This window comes from Poecilia formosa, unplaced genomic scaffold (assembly GCF_000485575.1).
Source record: "Poecilia formosa unplaced genomic scaffold, Poecilia_formosa-5.1.2 Scaffold21, whole genome shotgun sequence".
In the NCBI taxonomy this organism is placed as follows: domain Eukaryota; kingdom Metazoa; phylum Chordata; class Actinopteri; order Cyprinodontiformes; family Poeciliidae; genus Poecilia; species Poecilia formosa.
This window is the reverse complement of record NW_006799960.1, coordinates 2,129,131-2,150,417: the sequence shown is the minus strand read 5'-3', so window position 1 is coordinate 2,150,417 and position 21,287 is coordinate 2,129,131. Positions and strand designations below refer to the sequence as shown.

The following is a 21,287-nucleotide window of genomic DNA, read 5'->3' as shown; positions in this document are numbered from 1 at the left end:
GGAAGGTGAGCCTGTGCAACAGGGTTTCTTCCAACTTTCCCATCAACTTGGTTCCTGCTGAAGAAAAGCATCCCAATGTTATATTACTACAATGTTTTTGTTTTATAACCTGTTTAAAACAACTTCACAACTTAATCCCTAACCTGTGTTGCGTGTTCATTTGTCTGAATGTGATACTGCTCAGGTTATCATCTGATCATCATCTGAGCTGTATGGACTAATTAAATGTCTTTGGTAGGTTATTGGTTGTATTGGGTTTTATTTATGTGTAGCAGAGTCAGGGGTGGGATGGATTTTTAGGTTTTCATTTGTCCAACATTTTAAAACCATGTATCATTAATTAAGTTTTTACTCATTAATTTAATGGCCCATGTAATTGCATTGGGAGGGTTATTCAGTTCATTTTTCCCCCTCTACATACTTGTGATCAGGCTCCACGTTTATTTTTTCCCCTCCACCAGATTTGACCTTGAAAATTCCCCACGATTAGCTGTGTTTTTTTTGTTTTTTTTTTCTTTTGCGTCCTCTCCTCTCAGAGTTACAGTCAGTTAAACTGGCCCGTCCAATCCGAGTCCCCTAGCGGAGGAAAATGGGCCTACAGCGAGAAATTGAAAATAAGGATGAGCGCCATGTCTGATCCTCCGCCTGTGGAATAGAGCGGACGGCAGGGCGATCGTGTTCCCCGGGCCTGCGGTCCCTTCTGGCTTTCGGTGAGCAGTCATGGCCGACAGCGTGGGGATTCAACAAGGTTCGCCGGCCGTCGGAGCCGCGGGCCTGGTTCCGGCCGCTCCCGGAGCCGCGGGGACGGAGGGCTCCGGCGCCGCTGGAGGATCTGCACGTATAGCCGCGAAGAAGGCACAACTCCGCTCCTCACCACGGCCGAAGAAACTGGAAAAACTCGGAGTATATTCATCCTGCAAAGTATGCTCAGTTTACAGACGGTAGACTTTTAGAGCACTGCAGTTTTGACTGCTTAATCCGCACCAAGAGCTTGTTTGGGTTGGTTGCAATAGTTTCTTAAAATGCAAGCGCAGCAAAGGAAGCCATTGCCGAGCATCAGTTTTTTTTTTTTTTTTTTTTTTGTTTTTCTTTTTAAATGTGTACATGCACAAACCAGTGGATGAAACGAACAGTGCTATTTACATAAGTTTAAGTGTTGCATTCGGGCTCTTCGGCAGCGGCCCTGTCGCTGCGAGATCCGTGTTTTTACAGCGCTACCCTGGCTCTGTCAAGGTGGGGGGTGGGTGAGCGTAAACATTGGCTCTGCTTTTTTGGAGTCGCTGGCTGTGAGCAGAGACGCGGTTGTCCCTCTGTGTGTTAGTGCGCGGTTTCACCCAGACTTCACCGGGGCATTTCACCGAGCCGGGGCCGCCTGACAGAGCACATCTGTAGGCACACACAGGGGTTTGTGTTGCTTATGCAGCTACGATCCGCAAAGAGGGACTGGGGTCTTTGTTTTGACAGGGTGACAGCTGCTGGGGTGGGCGGAGTTTGTTGTCGTTCCAGAGCGCATGCTCAGAACAGCCCAGCCCAGCTGACCGCGGTGAGAAGCCTCGCCTGTACACGGCGTTACAGCCATAGCAAGTTTCTGTTTACATTAGGGAATAGATGCACCTCAGCCAAGCAGAATAAGTTTGTTTGTTCCAGTAATGAAGTTCAAACACGGATTCGTCTCACGCGGTGATGCATTTCAAAATTTTATTTTTTCCCTGTAATCTAGAGTATACAGCTAATAAAAACACAAAATTCTGTTGCTATAAAAATATGATGTTGAGATGGACAAAAAAAATTAAAAAAAATTTTAAAACCTTGCACTAAAAATTACATTTAAATTTAAAGAAATCTCAGTTCTGTACATTTTTGAGGCAAGTTTTGTAAAGGCACATCTGGCTAAGGTTTCAGAACCCTGGTCTGGAGAAAGAGGACCCCGGTTACCTGAGGTCCAGTCTGATGTTTCAACAGGCAGTGTTGATTTGGGGAGTCAAATCCAAAACACAACCAAATAAGAAAAAAAATACAGCACTTCATGCTTTCTTGTACTCACTTGCTTCGAATTTAATTTTACAGTAGGATTTTGCTCACACTGCCAAAAAGTACTAATTCATGCAGAAAGAGGCCCTACCAAGTACTGAAAGACTGTAAATGTGTTGATGTACTTTTCACAAGACCTAGATTTCGAAGGTATTCTTATGTAGCATACCTTTTTTTTTCTTTTGGGAGAAACTCAATTTTAATAAGCTGTAAACCACAATCATCAAAATTTAATAGACACTCAATCTACAAATTTCACTGCTTGAATTGAAATACCAAAAAAAAACATTAACACGTGGATGATTTCCTTTTATTAAAATGTATCTGATCACTGCACTGGCATCTGTTCCTGATCGTACTAATTTGAGTCATGTTTTCCACAGGCTGAAGGAGCCTGTAAATGTAATGGCTGGAAAAGTCAGAACCCGCCTCCGACACCTCCTCAAACTGACCAGCAATCCAACACAGTAAACTTGCAGGAACCTTGTCGGAGCTGTTCTCACACGTTAGGTACTTAAAAAACACACACACACACACACACACACACACACATCTACATCTCCGTATTGTTCAGCGTTGATGTCAGTTTCAGTGTTTTCTTTGCTAATAGCTTTTTCTTTTTTTAATCCTCCTAGGTGATCACGTGACTCATCTTGAAAATGTTTCAGAGGAGGAAATGAACAGGCTACTAGGTATTGTTTTGGATGTGGAGTATCTCTACACCTGTGTTCACAAAGAGGAGGATGCTGACACCAAACAAGTCTACTTCTCCCTCTTCAAAGTAACCAACCGCTTACCTCGTCCGTACTTCGAAGACATTCATTTGCATTGCACAGAAAGCGATCAACGCATTGTTCTGTTTCCCGACAGCTGTTGAGAAAGTCTATCCTACAGATGGGTAAGCCGATGTTGGAGGCACAAGAGAGTCCGCCGTTTGAAAAGCCCAGCATTGAGCAGGTAAAATCAAGTCTGGAACTGGAAAAGAACGCTGCACTTTATTAGCGCCATGGCGTCACGTCACTGTTCTCTCATTGTTCAAATAAAAGGGAGTGAATAATTTCGTCCAGTACAAATTCAGCCACCTACCGTCAAAGGAACGACAAACTATCATGGAGCTGGCCAAGATGTTCCTGAATCAGATCAACTACTGGCAGCTGGAGACTCCCTCTCAGAGACGCCAAAGGGTGCCCAGTGACGACGTGGTTGGGTACAAAGTCAACTACACCAGGTTATATTAAGCGGACTTAAATTAGGCATTCATCAGCGCAATGCGATTTCCACGTTATAAAAATGTGTTTGCACGCACTCTACAGGTGGCTCTGCTACTGCAACGTGCCGCAGTTCTGCGACAGCTTGCCGCGCTACGAGACCACGCAGATCTTCGGCCGGACGTTGCTGCGCTCCGTGTTCACTGTGATGAGGAAGCAGCTGCTGGAGCAGGCCAGACAGGAGAAGGACAAGCTTCCTCCTGAGAAACGCACTCTCATTCTCACACACTTTCCCAAGTAAGTACAAGATATGTAAAAGTGTGCACAGAAAAATAGCAGTCATGCTGATGGACCCACAGATTCATGCACATTCAATGGTATTCAACCTGCTGTGGCCCTGAAGTCTAAAGTGATCACACAAGATGACTGATAGCAACTCGGCTTGTTTGTCTTGTGTAGAGACGCAACTAAACAGAAATGACATGCAGAGAGTACCCACTGTGGTAAATGTAAACAAAAAAAAAAAAAAACCCAAAGAAACCAAAAACTGTATAAAATTATCGTGTTTTCCGGACTATAGAGCGCAGCATACTACCTACAAATTTTTTGGGAAAAAACAAAATTAAAAAAACTGCAATAAATCTGCTGGATTTATTAAGGATGCAGCCCTCCTCTGTCTCAAAAGCCGAATCATGGTTTCGTTCACGCCGAGCTGTGCAGCGACTATCAATATGTACTGCCAGATCGACAGCCTTCAACTTAAAAGCTGCATCATATGAGTTTGAAGAAATTTCTCCGTCGTGCCTGCTGCTAGCATGTGTTAAATGAAAATTAGCACTTTCTTCTTTGATTTCCAATTTTGACTTCCAATGATTCACTTCCTGCTAAAGCGCCCCCTGGTGGTTGAAGAAAAATACACAGAAAAGCCACACCAGGCTATAAACCACATGGTTCAAAGCGTGGCAAAAATGTAGCGGCTTATAGTCCGAAAAATACGGTAATGCCTGAACTAGGTCAGACAAGGATTTCATCCAAAAGTATACATAAATGTAACCAGAACAACAACAAAAAAGAAAGCCAATCATTATTTTACCTGATGTGATTTGAAAATAGCAGTGCAGTTCAGCACTGTATGTAGAAACATGTTTGGATATAGTAATGTTCTAGCTGTGTTTTCCTCTCTCTCAGATTCCTGTCCATGTTGGAAGAGGAAGTTTACAGTCACAGCTCTCCTATCTGGAGCCAAGACTTCTTGGTGGGAGCAACAGGAGGGCAGATTCCTGTCCACACAGGTAGTGCAAACCCTCACCGACACATTTGTTGGTGATAGAATGTTAATATATGGACAAAAAGTGACATGATGCAACACAATACATCTGTTGGTATTTAATCTACTAATGTCTTTACTTTGTCTGTGCAGTGATAAGTGCTCCCCCAGTCGCCAGGCCCATATACTACAGCACCAGTCCCATGTCAGTGGACCAGTCCACTTGTGGAAGTGTGAGCCCTGCCAGGAAACCCGCCTCTGTTCTGGAGTCAAACCCAGGTATCACAGACGAACTTGCAATTTCTCAAGTTGTCTCCTTAAATAATAAATCAGCAATTTTCCAGCTAATAATTGCCACATCTGAAAATTGGCTCACTTTGCGTGTTCAGTTTGTCGTCGCAAGCTTGTATCAATCGACCAAAACATGAGGCAAACGACACAAATAATGCTAGCATGTTCTGGTGAAGCTAAGCTCACAGTGAGCTATATCTTTAAATTCTGGTTGATGCCTGTCTTTTCTGTGAAGCAAACAAAACGCAGAAGAAACATGAGGATTTCAAAGAGCGCTTTGTACCGTGTATGTGTTGGTTTCACAGTAGGAGAAAAGCGAAAAGCCTCAGAGCCGCTTCACCATGAAGAGAGCAAGAGACCCAGGGTGGTGGGGGACATCCCCATGGACCTCATCAATGAAGTCATGGCAACCATCAGTGACCCTGCCACCATTCCAGAGGTAACCTTTAAATGAAGGCAGAGGGTAAAAAAAACAACAAAAAAACACATGGATTATGTAACATTCCAAAGCTGTTTAAACTAAACATGAGACAAAATACTGCCGTTTAAATATATTTAAATATTTAAGGAGGATCTTCAGTTCAGTGTCTTCTTAAAATGTGGGGATGCATCTGCCTCCTTTACAGCTTCTTCAGTTCTTGTTGTACCCAGTAACACTTAAAGAGGAACAAACTGAGCCGAGATGTTTCTGTTTTACGAGGCAAAGCTGTGATGTAGAACCCTTTGCTCTTTCAGAATTATTTTTACTAATATTAATTTGTGTTTCTGATCCTTTCATGTGCTACCACGTCTGATTTTTTTTCTTTTTTTTTTTTTTTTTTTTTTACGAACATGATCTGAGCCATTTCAGATTTGGAGGCAAAAAAATACATAAATAAATAAACCTGATACTAAAAATCACCTAACCTTGGATCCTTTCTTCATACAGCTTTATTATTTGGTGTTTTGTTTGTTTGCAATCTTCTGTTTTCTTTCACTTGTTTTCTTGAAGATTTCTAACAATGATCTATTACTGCCATAGCCATCCTTCCTCTAACACTGAAAATTAGAAAATATCTTTAATTTGAGTGAATTGATGCTGTTGTATGACCGCAGCGAAGAGTTGCATTTTTAAATTTAGACCCAGTGTCAAGCAAAACCCTTTCCTGTCTTACCATCACAACAATAATGAAGCGCATTATGTGATGACACAGGAAGTGAGGTTTTCAAGCAACAAATATTCTAGCTGGGTTTGGTGTGAAGCATAAGATGGATATTTGGAAAAGCACCTCATGCCCATCATTCTGATGGAGAATCTGTAATCCTGTGGGTCTGATTAGGAACCTTATCAATATGCATCCTGTTTATTATCCACCAACCGAGCCGAATCAGAACCTATATTCTAATTTATGCTACAGCAACTTAAGAATTTATTTGATCTATTTTTTTTCCCTCTGACACTAATAACTCAGGTTGCTGTATTTGCGTCACATTTTCAGCTTATTTAACCCTACTTTGTCAACCGCATTAAGGCATCACATAACGGTGTTGAGTCGGGTTCAGTCCTTAATCAAAGAGAGCAGTGATTTCAGACATTTGAGGAGTTACGTTTTTATGATGGCAACAGGACGATCATGGATCTTTTACACCTCTCTCCTGGTCAGACGAGTCTGCTGTCTGCTCATTCTGCCCGCGATGAAGCCGCCCGCCTCGAAGAGCGGAGAGGAGTTATCGAATTCCACGTCATCGGGAACTCGCTCAATCAGAAGCCCAACAAGAGGATCCTGATGTGGCTCGTTGGCCTTCAGAACGTCTTCTCCCACCAGCTTCCCCGGATGCCCAAAGAATACATAACCCGACTGGTCTTTGACCCGTGAGTATTTCTGACGTGTTGGTTTATTATTGTTACCCGTCTTCATAAACGCATTGGGGTAATGAGGTCGCCTGTGTCTCTTTCCTGGCAGGAAACATAAAACGCTGTCTTTGATAAAAGATGGCCGAGTCATTGGGGGGATCTGTTTCAGGATGTTCCCATCGCAGGGCTTCACGGAGATTGTGTTTTGTGCCGTCACATCCAATGAGCAAGTCAAGGTGAGAACAGTCTCTTAGGTGTTTCACTTCCTGTTGTTTATCTATAGTGCTGTGAAAAAGTGTGCGCACATTTTTATTATGTTTTTTTTTGGTTGTTTCATTTTGGCCTCACTTAAATGTCACCGATCATCAAATTTTAACAGCAGACAAAGGTAGTCTAACTAAATACAAAATGCAGTTTTCAAAAGACTTTCATTTACAATGCCTCATCTGTAAAATAAATGTTACTTTTGTGTAACCTGTCCATAAAGATGAAGTAGGCTTAAAAGATATGAACGAGTAACACATACTGCCAAAATGTAATGATACTATAAAATAGAGGAGAAACAACTTGATTGACAACAGGACGGGTTAAAAATGACTCCTGTAAACCACATGGAGAGTCATTTTATAGTTGAACACCAATTATTACAAGTAGTTGGGTGTAGTTCTTGTATCGCACAGCTTTTTCATATGCAGAAAAATGCAATTATCTTAAAACATCATTTTTCAAAGCTCTGTTTTCTGATCTTTGGCTGCTGGTTGCAGGGTTATGGGACCCATTTAATGAACCACCTAAAGGAATATCACATAAAACATGAAATACTCAACTTCCTCACTTACGCTGACGAGTACGCAATTGGGTACTTCAAGAAACAGGTAACGGTCCATCTAGATGAAGAGACGTGAATGGCATTAAATCAGTTTTAGAACTGATCGTTTTGCTTTTATCTCTCTCAGGGTTTTTCAAAGGACATTAAGGTCCCCAAAGCCAAGTACGTGGGCTACATCAAGGATTACGAGGGAGCCACGCTGATGGGCTGCGAACTCAACCCCAGCATCCCCTACACAGAGTTCTCCGTTATCATCAAGAAGCAGAAGGAGGTACCTGAGTGCTTATTTAATAAAGTCTTGCATCTCTCTCTCTCTCTCTCTCTCTGTCCTCAAACTCAGCCTGTCCTGTGTCTCCATCAGATCATCAAAAAGCTGATAGAAAGGAAGCAGGCCCAGATCCGAAAGGTCTACCCGGGACTGTCCTGTTTTAAGGACGGGGTCCGGCAGATTCCCATCGAGAGCATTCCCGGCATACGTACGTTACTGAGAACTACACGGCACGCACTATAGAAAAACAAGCTAATGCTAATCTGTTCTGAATGCTTCAAGGATATTGAATTTTTTATTACTATTTTTTTGGCTATAAACAGGTGAAACTGGCTGGAAGCCTGCAGGAAAGGGGTAAGAGTCCAAGAGTTCACCTTTCAGTCCTTCAAGTAATAATTTGTTAAACAGATTTTAATAATAGAAATAAATTTAGAGAGATAAAAGCAAGATATTTAAATTAGGACAAGAAATGCAAGAAATACAAGAAACAACAGTCATAATCTGGAATAATTTATTCACCCTTTATTTTGTTACTGTAGGAAGGAATTGAAGGACCCTGACCAACTTTACAGCACACTGAAAACCATCCTGCAGCATGTGAAGGTAAGGCTCCAGCATAGTTCCCTTCCCTTCATTTCACACTTGAATTTCCAAAGTTTTCGTCAGTTTTTCAACTGATTTTTAAGTGGAAATTTAAAGACTCGGATGGATTGAAAAGTGGGCTGCACTGGCGCAGTTGCCATGTTCTCCCTGTGCATGCGTGGGTTCTCTCCTGGTACTCCGCCTTCCTCCCACAGTCCAAAAACATGACTGTCAGCTTAATTGGTCTAAGTTCTCCCTAGGGGTGTGTGTGTGTGCATGGTTGTTTGTCCTGTCTGTCTCTGTGATGGACTGGCGACCTGTGCAGGGCGAACCCCGCCTCTCGCCTGTAGACAGGCACCAGCAACCCTTCCAGACCCCAATGGGTTAAGAGTGTAAGAAAATGGATGGATGGATTGAAAAGTTGAATCGGTGGATGGATCTTTTCTTTCAATTTTAAAAAAAAATGTTGGTGGTTAATTTTGACAGAAAATATAATCTGTGCTTTTTATCCACACTTTTGCAGACCTGGAGAATGCTTAATTTCAGTAGGTTTCCATGCTTTTCCAAAAAGCCTGGGACAAGGTTAACTGGACAAATGATTTATTCCTATAACATCTCTTCCCCAAAGGGAATGTTGGGAGTGATTTATATTGGAAGGAACAGCTGTTTTGTCTCCTTCTTTTTCCTTTAGTCAGGAGGAATATGCAAGTGAAACAACTGCATTCCTTAAATTCTCCATTTCCCTTTGACGATCAAGGCTGGACATGACCGAAACGCATCTTTGTTCTGCTCCACCGCGCCACCCGCATCGCCTCCTGCTCATCCGATTAAAGATTGAATCTAAATCTTGGGGATTTTGCGTTTTGGAGAGCGAAATCATTCGATCCTGCTTGTGTACAACTCTAGCAAAAGCACAAAACCTATTACTTCTGACCAGAAGCGTTGGCTAAAAATACTTGGGGAAGAGAAAATTTCAAATTTTTAGCAAGGAAGGATCAGCATAAAATCCCAAAAATATAAAAGGAAAACTTATTGCTGTGTGTGTGTGTGTGTGTGTGTGTGTGTGTTTCAGAATCATCAGAACGCCTGGCCTTTCATGGAGCCTGTGAAGAAAACAGAAGCACCTGGCTACTACCAAGTCATTCGTTTCCCCATGGGTGTGTATGGCTGTGGTTTGTTTAAGGTTAAATATTACAGTCACATGAAGAAGTTTTTCCTCTTAACTCTGTTTTTGCTTTTCAGACGACAACAACCTCTGTAAACACAAAAAGTGGTTTTCTAATTTAATTAAGGGTGAAAGCTTTCCAAGGCAACCTGACCCTATGTGGAAAAAAATAAAATAAAATAAACTGGCTCTGCTACTGTATGCAGCAACAAACATCTGCAGCAACTGGCAATGAGTCTTTTAGATCTACAGTAATATGGGGTAACTTTAGCCAACTGTTCATGGGGAAACAATGAAACGTCACACCGTAACATCTCTGTCGGATTAAACTTCAGACTTTGACTGAGCCAATTCAAAGCCTTTGTTTATTGAGCCATTCAGAGGTGGTTCTCTTCAGGTAATCGTTCTGCGTGTGTAACTGAAGTACATTTAAGGCCACAAAATGGCGGTCAAGATTTTCTGCTAGAAAGAAGAATGTATGGTTCCATCAGCTAGAGCAAGTTGTCCAGGTCCAGAAGAAGCACCATAAAATGTAGATTTTATGTGCCTTATTTTTTTTTTTTGAAATGCTGTTCCTGTAAACAACTTCCAAAAAGTGACATTTTTGTCTCACTGATCCACAGAAGCTGTTTTTCAAAGCATCATTGAGATTTTTGGGAAACATGAGATGAGCCTTTTAGGATTTTTTTTTTCTTTGGTCGGCAGTGGTTTTTAGCTTTTGGAATTACCATCCCAGGCCCTTATATTTAAACCATAAACTGTGACCTCAACAGAGGCAGATGGTAAATTAACTCGACTTATGTTGAGCTTTTCAAGTCGTAGATGAGAAAAACGCTTTGGGCAAACGCCCAGCAACACTCAGTGTGCAGACCGGTTGGTAAGTTGGGGTTGTGTACTTTACCAAAGGCAGTATCAACACAGAGGAATCTACAATCAAAGTCACAATTTTCTGGTCGTTGAATGCTAATGTAGATGACTCCTATTCCAGCTTTCCACAATCGTCTTATAAACCTTGTGATGCTTTAGATGTTCTTTAGGTGTAATTTTGATTGTCAGGAAGGTTCAACACTGTTTCATGTTTCCTCAACATGTGGATAATGTCTCTCATTGTGGTTTGCTGGAGTCTCGGCGCCTTATTTGGATTTGTGACTCTGTCTAGACTGCTGAGATGCCAATGTCTTAATCGTCTGTTATTGAATTGCTTTAGATTGGGGCGTGGTGTATTGCCTTTTGAGATGTTTTTTGGCCTAGTTTATGTTGTCAGACGAGTTCTGTTCAAGTAATTACTTTAGTGTACAGGTGTGGTAAGTTAATCGTAATTCAGCTTTACAAAAAATACCTGATAAATCGCATCGATCTAATGACTGAACAAGTCAAGTTTATATGCATAGCACATTTCAGCGACAAGGTAAAAAAAAAATCACTGGACAAAAACAAGAAAACTCTTCACGTTTTTCCTTGATCTAAGGTGCTGTTATTTAACTTTTTAAAGTTATACGTTGCCTGTTTCACTTTTTTTACCCACAGACCTGAAGACGATGAGCGAGCGCCTGAAGAGCCGGTACTACACGACGCGGAAGCTCTTCATGGCCGACATGCAGCGCATCTTCACCAACTGCCGCGAATACAACGCTCCGGAGAGCGAGTACTACAAGTGTGCCAACATACTGGAGAAGTTCTTCTACACCAAGATCAAAGAGGCGGGCCTCATCGAGAAGTAGACTAAAGACGAGAGGCTTTCCTTTCGAGAAGCCTGGCGCGGGTTGGGCTAGCGGGTAATGCAGAAGACAATAAAAAGAAAAGGATTATTGATTGTGGAGTTGGTTTCAGGATCATATCTTATGTTTAATGCATGCTGGCCTACATCCTGAATCAGTTCCTTATGTTTTAAAGATTTGCCCAGAGGGATGTAGACACTCAAGAACGGAGACTATTTCTGATTGTAAAAAAAAAAAAAATGGCATCTTTGATTTTTTTTTCCTTTTTTTTGTGCATCCCCAAAAACTGAGAAAGCCTCCGTCATTCGTTTTTAAAGATGATTAAACGTTGACAGCTGACTTTTTTTTTTTTTTTAAAACAGATCTAACTTTATCTTCTCTGTTTACACAGCCTCTTAGTGTCTACCTTTCTCCTCCCAGTTGACTCAGGTTGTCATGTGAAGGAGCCAAATGTTTGATGGATTAAGTCTTTAAGAAAGGTGTTTCCTGTGAGCAAAAACAAGCTGGAGCTTCCCTGTCTAACTGCAGCTATGAGCATGTACAGCACTAAGGTTCAAGTTTGTCTGTGATGAGTTCATCCTGCCAAAAGAGGAATATAACCTTTAAATTTTGTACATATTTTAATCATTTTGAAGCACTTATGCCCAATGTATATTTTAAATATCTATACCTAAAGTACATTTTTCCCCCCCCATTAACCCACAAAAGGGCAGTTCGACTATCAAAATGCACTTTCCTCCCCCTCCAAGTATTAACAGGAATTCTCGCCCATTTTCCTTTCTTCTACTTATGGATTACACTGTAAACTCAGAACTACTTTAATTATCTAGAGTTTATTCTTATTTATGTGCTTTAATTCAGAAGAATTATGTTTAAGACAAGGTCTTAATTTATTATCTTATTTTTGTCCTGCAGACGGAGATTGATAACTTTATACTTTGGAGACAAATGAAAAGATTGTGCAATACGATGTAGTTTTGCTGTTTTGTAAAAAGGTGTTTGTACTTTCCAAACTTTGGGAAAAATAACCTTTTTTAATATGTCTGTAAAAAAAATATATATTTCATGCTCTTTGTACAATTGGTTTTATTGACCTAGAATTAGCCTATTTTGTAGACTAAATAAAAACAAATGTGAGGTTAATTTGGTGTTTTGTGCCTTTGTTTTGGGAAGTTTCACCAATCAAACCATTTGAGTGGCAAAATTAGGTTTTAAAAGTTTATTGTCACATACAGTACAGTGGAGAATGAACAATACACAGATGTTGCAAGATCATAGAATTAAAAAAATATTGTAATCCAACCATTTTGGGAGAATATCTACATCGCTATGGAGACAAAAACGAGTGTAATTTAAATCAAGACAAACTGATCACGGTTACACTATCGAAAAAAAAACAACCTTCGGAGACATGAAAAAATGAGAATCCTTTACGGGAACATATATAAAAATAAAAAAAGGCTTCAGTGACATCCAACAAAAGACTCGTTGTACTTCTCAAACGGCTGCTGGCTGCAAGACTTCCTGGATTTCTGCACAGACCTCCTGCCAGACTTCTGCTTGAAAATGGGAGAGCGAAGAAACTGTAGGTCTGTAAACTTGTCTCCACGCCGAAGTTTTCTGTGAGGAAGTTACAAACACCATTGTTTAAACATGTTTTAGTAAGATAGTAAGTGAACTTCTTAAAGAACTTACGCATTTAACGAAGGCTCCTTGTAGTCGACGGTCATGGTGCAGCGGCGTTTCCGAGTGGGAGCGTCGGAGCGGCGTGGGCCGCCACCGGAGAAATTGCGGTAGGCTGCAGGGGACATATTGGTCACGTCACACAGACTCAAGCCCCGCCCTGCTGACCTTACACCAACCCCACCTGTGGAAATGTGAGTAAAGATGTGATGGAAAGGAAATGGGGTGGGGGAAAAAAAGTAAATTGGTGCAGACTGAATCACATACCAACAAAAGTGAAGAATTAAAGGCCAGAGGCTCAATAAACCCAAAGAGAGAAAAAAAAGTTTTTTCTTTCCTCTCTGAGAGGAAGCGTTGATTATAACTTACGTTTCTGGCATGTTTTGAGCCTTGGCGTTTGGCTCGATAAACAAGAAGAATTTTCAGAAGACGGTTCTCCAAAATTGGACAGGACGGTATCTATTCTCATCATCTCGGCCTCGATCAGAGGGCTGACAGCAGGGAAACCGTCCTCCGTTCTGTCCCTCTGATGTTCTGAAAAAAACAACTTTCAGGTTGGTATAAATCCACATAGCCTGCTCCCACAAACTATAAAAACAAACAAAAAAAAATAATCTAAAAAAAAAAAAAGCTTATTTTCATGATGCAGTGAGTTAAAATGAAAATAAAAGTACATTCCTAAATTCTAATCTCATCTTTCCAGATTTCCAGTTTTTTTTTTTTTTTTGCACTAAAAATGCAAAGCAGCTCAAATAATCTATAACAGATTTTTTTAGCAGACGAGGTTTAAATACAGAAGCTGCAAAAAATCACAGAGAGCAAAAAAGGTAAGAAGAAAAGATGGATGGACAGAAAGTTGCAACTTTTAAATAGGGAGATAGGGAACATTTCATCAAACTAATTCATTTCTTTAATTCTTCCACCTACCAATTTCAATGTAATTAGATACTTCATCAGACTTCCTGCACTACAAGAAACTTTAGCTACATTCAGCAAAATATATGAATAAATGAATCCAGCTTTCACTCACTCTGGTGGCTCTCTTCACCCTTTCCAGAACGTGCCACCTCCAACTTCGACTCTTCATCCCTGAAGACTAATCAACAGAAAATTGGACATTTTCAGTGGTACCAATGAAGCAAGGAGAAAACCACTAAGTTTCTACTGTGAAAACTCACCAGAGATCTTCGGGGTGGGAGGGATGTTTTCCTTTTTCCTGACAATCTGCGAGCGCCGGCCTCCGCGCGTGGCGATGACTTTAGTTTTAACAGGAGAGGACTGTCTCCGTCTTGGCCTCTGAGGGACGTACAAGCTGTCTTCCGACTCTGAGGACGGCGACGATGAGCTGGTTTCGCTTTGTTTGGGAACAGCCGCCGAGTCTTCGGCTTGCGACTCCTCGCTAATGGGAGTCGCTGGCTGATTCTCCTCGGCTTTCGCCTTGAACGGCGTGATGTGGACGGTTTCCTCGCAGTCGAAGTCAAACGTGTCGTTGAATCCCAGCGACGTGTTGAGCTTGTTGCTCTGAGGTGGAGGAGCTGCTCTCCCCCGTGTGGCCGTGCGGTCCCGGCTCTTGGAACGTGCTCTGGGTTTGGGATTCTCCCAGGGCTTCTTTAGCGGGACGCGATCGGGTTTGCGGCCTCTGTCGGGTTTCCGTGGAGCTGGTTCAGGTTTGGAGCGAGGCTGCTGCTGCTGCTGGGTTTGTTTCCTGCCAGGCTGCGGGTGTATTTTTTTGGGACGGACTGGCTCAGGTGTAGAGTGATGCAACTCCTCTGTGTCGCTGACATCCGCTGCCTCTGGTTCTGCTCCCTGGTGGTTCTGATTCAGACCTGAACTCTTGCCGTGAATAGGGCTCGGTAATACGGCCCTAAGATCAGTAACCGGGTCTGCATTGCTCAACCGCCGCTGTTCTTGCACACGCTCAGAGCGCCTCCTGCTTCTTCTGTCGCCGTGCCGACGCCTCACACCCACCGTGGATGGCAGAGCAGCCTCTCTGTCACAGTTAACGGGTCCGTTCTTTTTAGAAGGAGGGGAGTCTACGGAGAAATGGTTTTAAAATAAGTACAAAAGTTTTGATACGTTGAATAAGAGTTACTTTAATAAATACAGCAGACTGCAGGCTGGTGATGTCATGCTTTATTATTTATTTTACTTAAATTTAGAATTCCTAATATCACTTTCTAAACCATTTGAAACAAGCTTTGCTGTTTCAAAGCTTGAAACAGCAAAGCTTTTTTTATTTTTATTTTATTTTTTTTAAGCTTACATATTTTTACAATATGTAAGCTTTTACATATTGTAAAAATTGTTTTACAATATGTAAAACAATTTTTACAATATGTTTTTATCAGTTCCTGTTTATTTTACACTGGCTGCTTTACTCCTAATTGAACTGACTGAACAAATTAAAGTTGTGCTGTTTGTTCGTATTTGACCAAATTTGTGAAACTATTGGTGTATTTAAGTTTACTGTACAGGTGCAGAGTTATCAAATAAATTTATAATTCAGTAAGATTTAAATTGTGTTTAAAAGACAATCCATCTCTGTTATTCTCCGACGGCTCATATCGGCCGATGCTAAATGTCAGATATCCATATAAATGTTAGAAGTGAAAAAAAAAAATCATAAAAAATAGAGGATCAGTGCAAACCTAATCTACACAACAGCAAATAATTATACAGAAAGCAGAAATCACTGTACAAAATGTAAACAACTGATAAATCTATATCAACAACAAAAAAATTACCAGGACAAATTGGTGAAGCGTCGCACAACGTGAGCTGATCAAGCTGCTGACTGCTTCGCTTCCTCCTGAGAATTAAAACAAAACGCCAACAATAAATGCAGGATAAATGATGCGCAGTGACGCCCCAACGCATTGGCCAGTGACTGAGAAGCTGCTGTATGTCTAACGCAAAAAAAAAAAAAAAAAAAAACACTTCTGTATTTTCAACTCACCTCTCTAAATTCTGATGGTTTGGTGTTTCCTGTTGGATCCCTGTTGGTTTAGCCTAGACCGAAAACAAAAATAAATGCAACCTTGAAAACATATAATGTAAATAATATAAAGGTAAAAGGTGTACTGTGATATCTGGACACCTAAATAACACTCTGGATACAAAAAAATATATACTTGAACAGGAAATGGGCATAATTATCTGAGAGTGTACCTGTGAAGCACTTGCTGCCAGCGCCTCCTGCTCCTTGAGCTTCCTCTTGAGCAGAAGCAGGTGAAGGAAGAGGGCTTGCTGCTCACGCTTCAGCTGCAGGATCACTGCGTTGGCCTGCCTCACTTTCTCCTTCTCGGCCTGCAGGGCCACAGCCAGCGCCTTGTTATTCTGCTGCACACCTTTAAGGATGGTGTGTGTAGAACTGGATGCTAAGAGAAAATAAAAACAAAAAATATGATTTTTTTTTCTTTCAAATTTATTTATGAAGCACATTTAAAAAAATCCCCGCAAGTGATGAATAAAAGATATACAACCCAGAAATAACACAGATATTAAAACACACTCACATACAATAGAACGCAGACAATAAATAGAGATGTTCCAAGTTTTTTTTTTAAAGAATCCATTCTAAAATATTTAACAGTTCAAAAATATTTATTGGCTTTTGGTCTTCAGCAGTATTTAGGTTAGAAGGTTCATATAAGAGCTAGAAAAACAAACAGGAAATTGTGGTTTGGTTTAGCAAAAGCTTCTATAAGATAAGTTTTATTATTCTTATTCAAATTAATGCTAGAATGGATCATATGATCACTCCTCCAGTACAGAGCATCAAAACCACAAAGAGAAATTTGGCATCTTCTGAAAAACCAGGAATGCATATGTATATGTATATGTATCCTATCATCAGTATACTTAATTTTTATTTTTATTTTTTACCTTATGGGATAAAATTTTAGAAACACTAAATGGGACTGAGAAAGATTTAGTAATAAGTTGTAAACAATACAATCAGATTCACTTAGATTTAAATTCTGCAAGTGTAGCAGCTGGACCAGAGAAACAACAAAGAAGTCAACTCATCATTAAGGGTTGGGAATGCTGCATTTAAAGCTAATGTAGTACAGTATCTGTGATGCTGAAACCTTAGTTTATAACGTACACATTATGTGTGATTATATTTCAAATTAGATATACATTTTAATACATTTTTACACGCATTTGCATGGTCTTCGTCCCATTTAGTCTGTACAGATCTGCTCGTCATAAACGCCCCCTGCGCTTCTGTGTGCGCACAAACCGGAGCTCTTAAACGACCGGAAGCTCTAGCGAGTAAACAAACACTTACCTGTGGTTTTGTTCATCATTCTTGACCGTCCCCTGCTTGGAGCTGCAGCATTAGCCAGCTGTTTGTTCCTCTTCTCCTTCATCCTCTCCTTGATGTCCTCCAAACTTTGTTGGAAGGACTTCTTCTGGACTCTCTCTCTCACCATGGTTCAAGATCTATGTGAGTTATGAACATATAATCAACATATGTGTCCTTATTTATGTGCTCAGTTGTTTACCACAACGATATAGCGGGCTTAAACCTAAACCAAGATACTAACAGCGCCGTTAGCTAAACAACCCAAAGTCAATCGTCGTTACCGTTTACTAAAGCACACGGCTAGTTTTAGCAACAGCGGCCTGATAATATTTATGTATAAAAGAAAGGCAAGTTGAACCTACCAGGATATATATTTTACGATGAATTTTAACTCCGCTTCTTTCTCTACTGCGAAATACGTCCAAAAAATTTAAGAAAACAGAGCATCAACAGAATCCATTTTTCTAACGTCGTCTTCGGAGGGTGGACGTTCGAATTCAGAACCGCGACTGCTGATTGGTGGAAGTACGGCTTGACGTAACTTCCTTCTTTCAAGTGGAGGGATTGTTCGCTAGATGTCGCTGATGTAAAGAAACTAAACCACATCGTTTTCCACGAGTGATGTCTGGACGTCAATTTTCACCATTTCAACTATGGAAACTGAACATATCTATTCAGCTTCAATGCTCCTTTATTCCTTGATGGATGTATTTAACGGTCAATTGGCGGGATTGACCCCGGACAGGCGAGCTGGCAAATAAATCAGTCCGCAATTTTGACTTTTAAATTAATAATATTGAGATTTAATTCCCAATTCTGATTTTCAAACTAAGAATAATGACATTCAGTCATAAAATTAATCTTAAAAGCCATAGTTTTTAATGCCAATACAGGGTTTCAATATTTTAGTATAAGTTTGACCTCCAAATTCAGTATTCTAAATTATAATTATTAATTTTAAAGCAGTTGCTGAATCTTGACTTTTAAAGTTATCAACATACAATTAAGTCAATAATTATGGTATGAAAAGGAATATTTTTGACTTTGAAAGTTGTCAAAACTCAATTATTATGACATTCAAATGATTTAGAGTAATAATTCTGACCCTCAACATCATAGTTAAAATAGTAGAAACAAAATTAAAGTTTTAATCAGATTTAAAAACCTCATAATTATGACTTCACAGCTTTTTTTTTTTTTTCATTTAAGCGACAGCAATGGGCTTCCATAGTCATGTTTTACTTATTATTCCTTATTTGTCTGAATCTGAAAAGTGTGCACAACCACACTGCAACTCAATTATCTAATTATAATTCTTGGTGCCTCATACAGTCCCTTTCCAAACCTTTCCTGCCTGTATACCAGAAACAAACAAACCACAAAGGAGTTATGCAGCACCAGGAACTGAGGGCCTAATAAACTCAAAGATTGCTGATTATATGTAAACATCTTCAAAAATGTAAATTGGGTTGAGACTCATCAAGGGTCAGGCTCATTTTGCTCCACCAAAATTAATATTTATAATTGACTGCAGTAGATAAGAGTACAGCGCAGTGCAGAGTGTTGTGCTGCATGTGGATAGAGCAGATAATTGTGTTAATCTTGGAGCCCATTGACAGGCAGCATTTTCAGTCTTGTTCCTTGAGATTTTTCTAAACCTCTAAAGGCCCGTTCAAGCTAAGATTACACAGTCAATTATTAGATGAAAGCACATTTTAATTTCCCTAGAATGTCTTCTGCCACTCTCTTCAAAAGTCCACATTCCTGCCCTCTTGTTTTCAACAGGCAGCCGAAATCAACACCCCTGTGTGTTAATGCATTCACACAGATCCCCCCATTAAACCTACCCTAAATTCATCGGCACCTAATTACCTCCTGTCCAAGCTTTAGCTCAGTAAATCTTCTGGAAATTTTGCATTACCTCATATTGCATAATCGTCTGTGCTGTCAATGAATTTAAAAGTCAAAGTGAAACATGGCATGACTTGTTTTTGGCAAGGCACAAAGAAAAAAAGTTGCTCCTTTCCTGCGGGTCGTGAAGGCTAATATAATTCAGTTTACTGCACAAGCATCAAAGAGCGTGTCCGTACCTGCTGAATGCCACTGTGACATTTAGCAAAGTTTTTTTTTTTCTTGCATAAAGAAAAAGACACTATAGTCAGATTTTGTAAGATGTCAAATTTGTTCACATACATCTCACACACACACCATTCCTCAGCCCAAAAAAAACAAATAAACTACTAGAGCACTTTGTAAAGGTTAAAAAGGTTAAAGTCATCTACCGAAATTTACAGTAATTTTTTTTTACAGGAACGTGTGACCCAAATATTTTCTTTTTTTTTTTTTTTACTGTCCATGCTAAATTTTGTTTTACAGCAGTGCGTTTTATTGTTGCTCATTTAAACGTTGAGTCGGCAGTGTGCCAGTGCAATGTGGTTAGAGAAGGTTCATGGAGTTTGCATGTTTTTTCCCCTTTTTACTTTTGAAAAACATTCAAAGTAAGTGAAGTAACAAGCAAATTTACTTTTTTCTTTTGCTAGTGCTGTGATGCAAGGAAGGACTTCTTGGGCACAGATCATCATTTACCCAATGACAGCCAAGATTAGTTAATACACTCTCAGTCTGATAAACAAGCCAACTTCAAAATTTCATTTATAATTTATTTAATACGACTACATGTGGCAATTCTAAATGTCATGTTTTGAATACATATATGCGCAACAAACATGAGCATTCTGCATAGTGTTGCTGATTTATGTAGTGTTTTTATTTTTAATTGTTTTCATTTTTTTACCGGAAAAAAAAAGCACCTGAAATATGCCAATCAATTCCCAGCAATTCCTCCATAAAAGAGTGGCGGAAATATGAATTAAATAACTTGCCAGTGTCAGTGTAGCATATTGAATCTGTCCACTTGTCACAAAATGTGTGTTGCTGTCAAGACCAACAGTGGTTTGGGACTTGAGTGTGCCACGCAATCACTGTACCAACGTAGACCATGTAAAACTCAAGAAATGTATTTAGATTTTTATTGCTCGTTAAATCTACAGTGTTTTCATGCCTGCATGGCACGTGATTTTATTCACTGTAACGTAGTTTTGCACTACGTGGGACTGCGAGCTGGCAAATGCTGAATCTGAATTGACGTGGGGTGACAACAGGCGTAAGAAATCCAGCAGGGGAAACCTCTAATGAAATTGTAGTGTATTAAAAAGTGACATTTTGACATTGCCTCTAGTAGAACCACCTTGGTGTCTGTCATCGTCGGGCCTCCGACCCCAAACAGAGGAGGTTAAGGTCACGGGGGAGTTTGACAAAGCTGCAGTGCCGCCCATTTAAAACATATGACTTCAGCAGAGCGTGTCAGATGTGACCGTGGCGTGCGGCATACAAACAGGTCTGTGTTTCATGTCCTGCATGTATTTTCTCACTAGGACTATATCCTCATAAGTCACTGAAGGATTTTCCGCAGCAAAGCTTTAGTAAGACCCCAAAAAAGCAATGATAAATTCTAACATATGTGGGCTTCTAGCAACAGGTGTGGGATTTTAGTGTGGGCTTGGTGACTAAGACATCATTCTGTTACAAAGTGCCCATACAAACCTGTAATGACGCACTGTTTTAACAATAACATCACTCGTGTTTACTTAAAAGGTAATATTCTTTGCTAAAAGCCTGCAAATGTCACAGCTGTTCTCTCGCAGCGGGGGGAATACAGAGTGGAGGTTTGTGTGTGTGTGCGTGTGTGTGCGTGTGTGTGTGTGTTTGTTAGACTTTTTTAGAGAGAACAAGCAAAGGAGGGGAAAGCAAGGAGAGGGACAAATAGAGCCAGAGGAGCTCTACTGGTTCTTGTTCAGCCTGGTTTAATAGGCAAATCCATCATCACACAGTCATTTCATGCCACCTCCTTGCCATCCACATGTCAGCTGCCAGGAGAAAAACTTATTATCACAGGTACAGGAAAGGAGGAGTTCATTAAAGGAGAAATAGAGGGGGCTCTTTTCAGCGGGGGACATCACGGCACAAAAAAGACACCACATTTTATGACTGTAGTTCAGTATTTTTCAGTGTAGCTCTGCTTATTATACATGTGCGATGC

The 21,287-nt window shown here is 40.4% G+C and overlaps 2 protein-coding genes across 4 annotated transcripts; one reads left to right on the top strand and one right to left on the bottom strand.

The window, feature by feature from the left end:
• The first annotated feature begins 542 nt into the window (after positions 1-542).
• On the top strand, positions 543-12,332 carry kat2b (K(lysine) acetyltransferase 2B). Of its 2 annotated transcripts, none has more exons than XM_016669286.1 (18): positions 543-921; positions 2,415-2,541; positions 2,667-2,812; positions 2,902-2,988; positions 3,078-3,259; positions 3,345-3,536; positions 4,428-4,531; positions 4,660-4,785; positions 5,094-5,236; positions 6,441-6,649; positions 6,741-6,867; positions 7,396-7,506; positions 7,588-7,731; positions 7,822-7,936; positions 8,052-8,082; positions 8,268-8,331; positions 9,383-9,467; positions 11,003-12,332. In XM_016669286.1, the coding sequence occupies exons 1-18, from the start codon at positions 721-723 to the stop codon at positions 11,194-11,196; spliced, it is 2,388 nt and encodes a 795-aa protein (XP_016524772.1). In that variant the 5' UTR covers positions 543-720; the 3' UTR covers positions 11,197-12,332. The 2 variants fall into 2 exon arrangements, with proteins under 2 accessions (XP_016524772.1, XP_007547748.1); XM_007547686.2 differs by having other exon boundaries at positions 544-921; positions 5,103-5,236.
• On the bottom strand, positions 11,551-18,372 carry sgo1 (shugoshin 1). Of its 2 annotated transcripts, none has more exons than XM_007547685.2 (10): positions 17,551-18,372; positions 17,171-17,325; positions 16,045-16,253; positions 15,833-15,885; positions 15,621-15,685; positions 14,055-14,909; positions 13,907-13,972; positions 13,246-13,410; positions 12,889-12,991; positions 11,551-12,813 (listed from the first exon to the last, which is right to left on the bottom strand). In XM_007547685.2, exons 2-10 carry the CDS (start codon positions 17,313-17,315, stop codon positions 12,657-12,659), a joined length of 1,818 nt encoding a protein of 605 aa, XP_007547747.1. In that variant the 5' UTR covers positions 17,316-17,325; positions 17,551-18,372; the 3' UTR covers positions 11,551-12,656. The 2 variants fall into 2 exon arrangements, with proteins under 2 accessions (XP_007547747.1, XP_007547746.1); XM_007547684.2 differs by having other exon boundaries at positions 12,889-13,060; positions 17,551-18,364.
• Positions 18,373-21,287: the final 2,915 nt, after the last annotated feature.

Bases quoted from the DNA above. Each gene is read 5' to 3' on its own strand.
- kat2b (XM_016669286.1), top strand. From the start codon at position 721: ATGGCCGACAGCGTGGGGATTCAACAAGGTTCGCCGGCCGTCGGAGCC. The intron at 3,260-3,344 runs GTTATATTAAGC...CGCACTCTACAG, and splicing joins TACAAAGTCAACTACACCAG to GTGGCTCTGCTACTGCAACG. The intron at 8,332-9,382 runs GTAAGGCTCCAG...TGTGTGTTTCAG, and splicing joins CCATCCTGCAGCATGTGAAG to AATCATCAGAACGCCTGGCC.
- sgo1 (XM_007547684.2), bottom strand. From the start codon at position 17,315: ATGGTGAGAGAGAGAGTCCAGAAGAAGTCCTTCCAACAAAGTTTGGAG. The intron at 15,686-15,832 runs GTGAGTTGAAAA...TTTAATTCTCAG, and splicing joins AACCATCAGAATTTAGAGAG to GAGGAAGCGAAGCAGTCAGC. The intron at 12,814-12,888 runs GTAAGTTCTTTA...ACTTCCTCACAG, and splicing joins AAGGAGCCTTCGTTAAATGC to AAAACTTCGGCGTGGAGACA.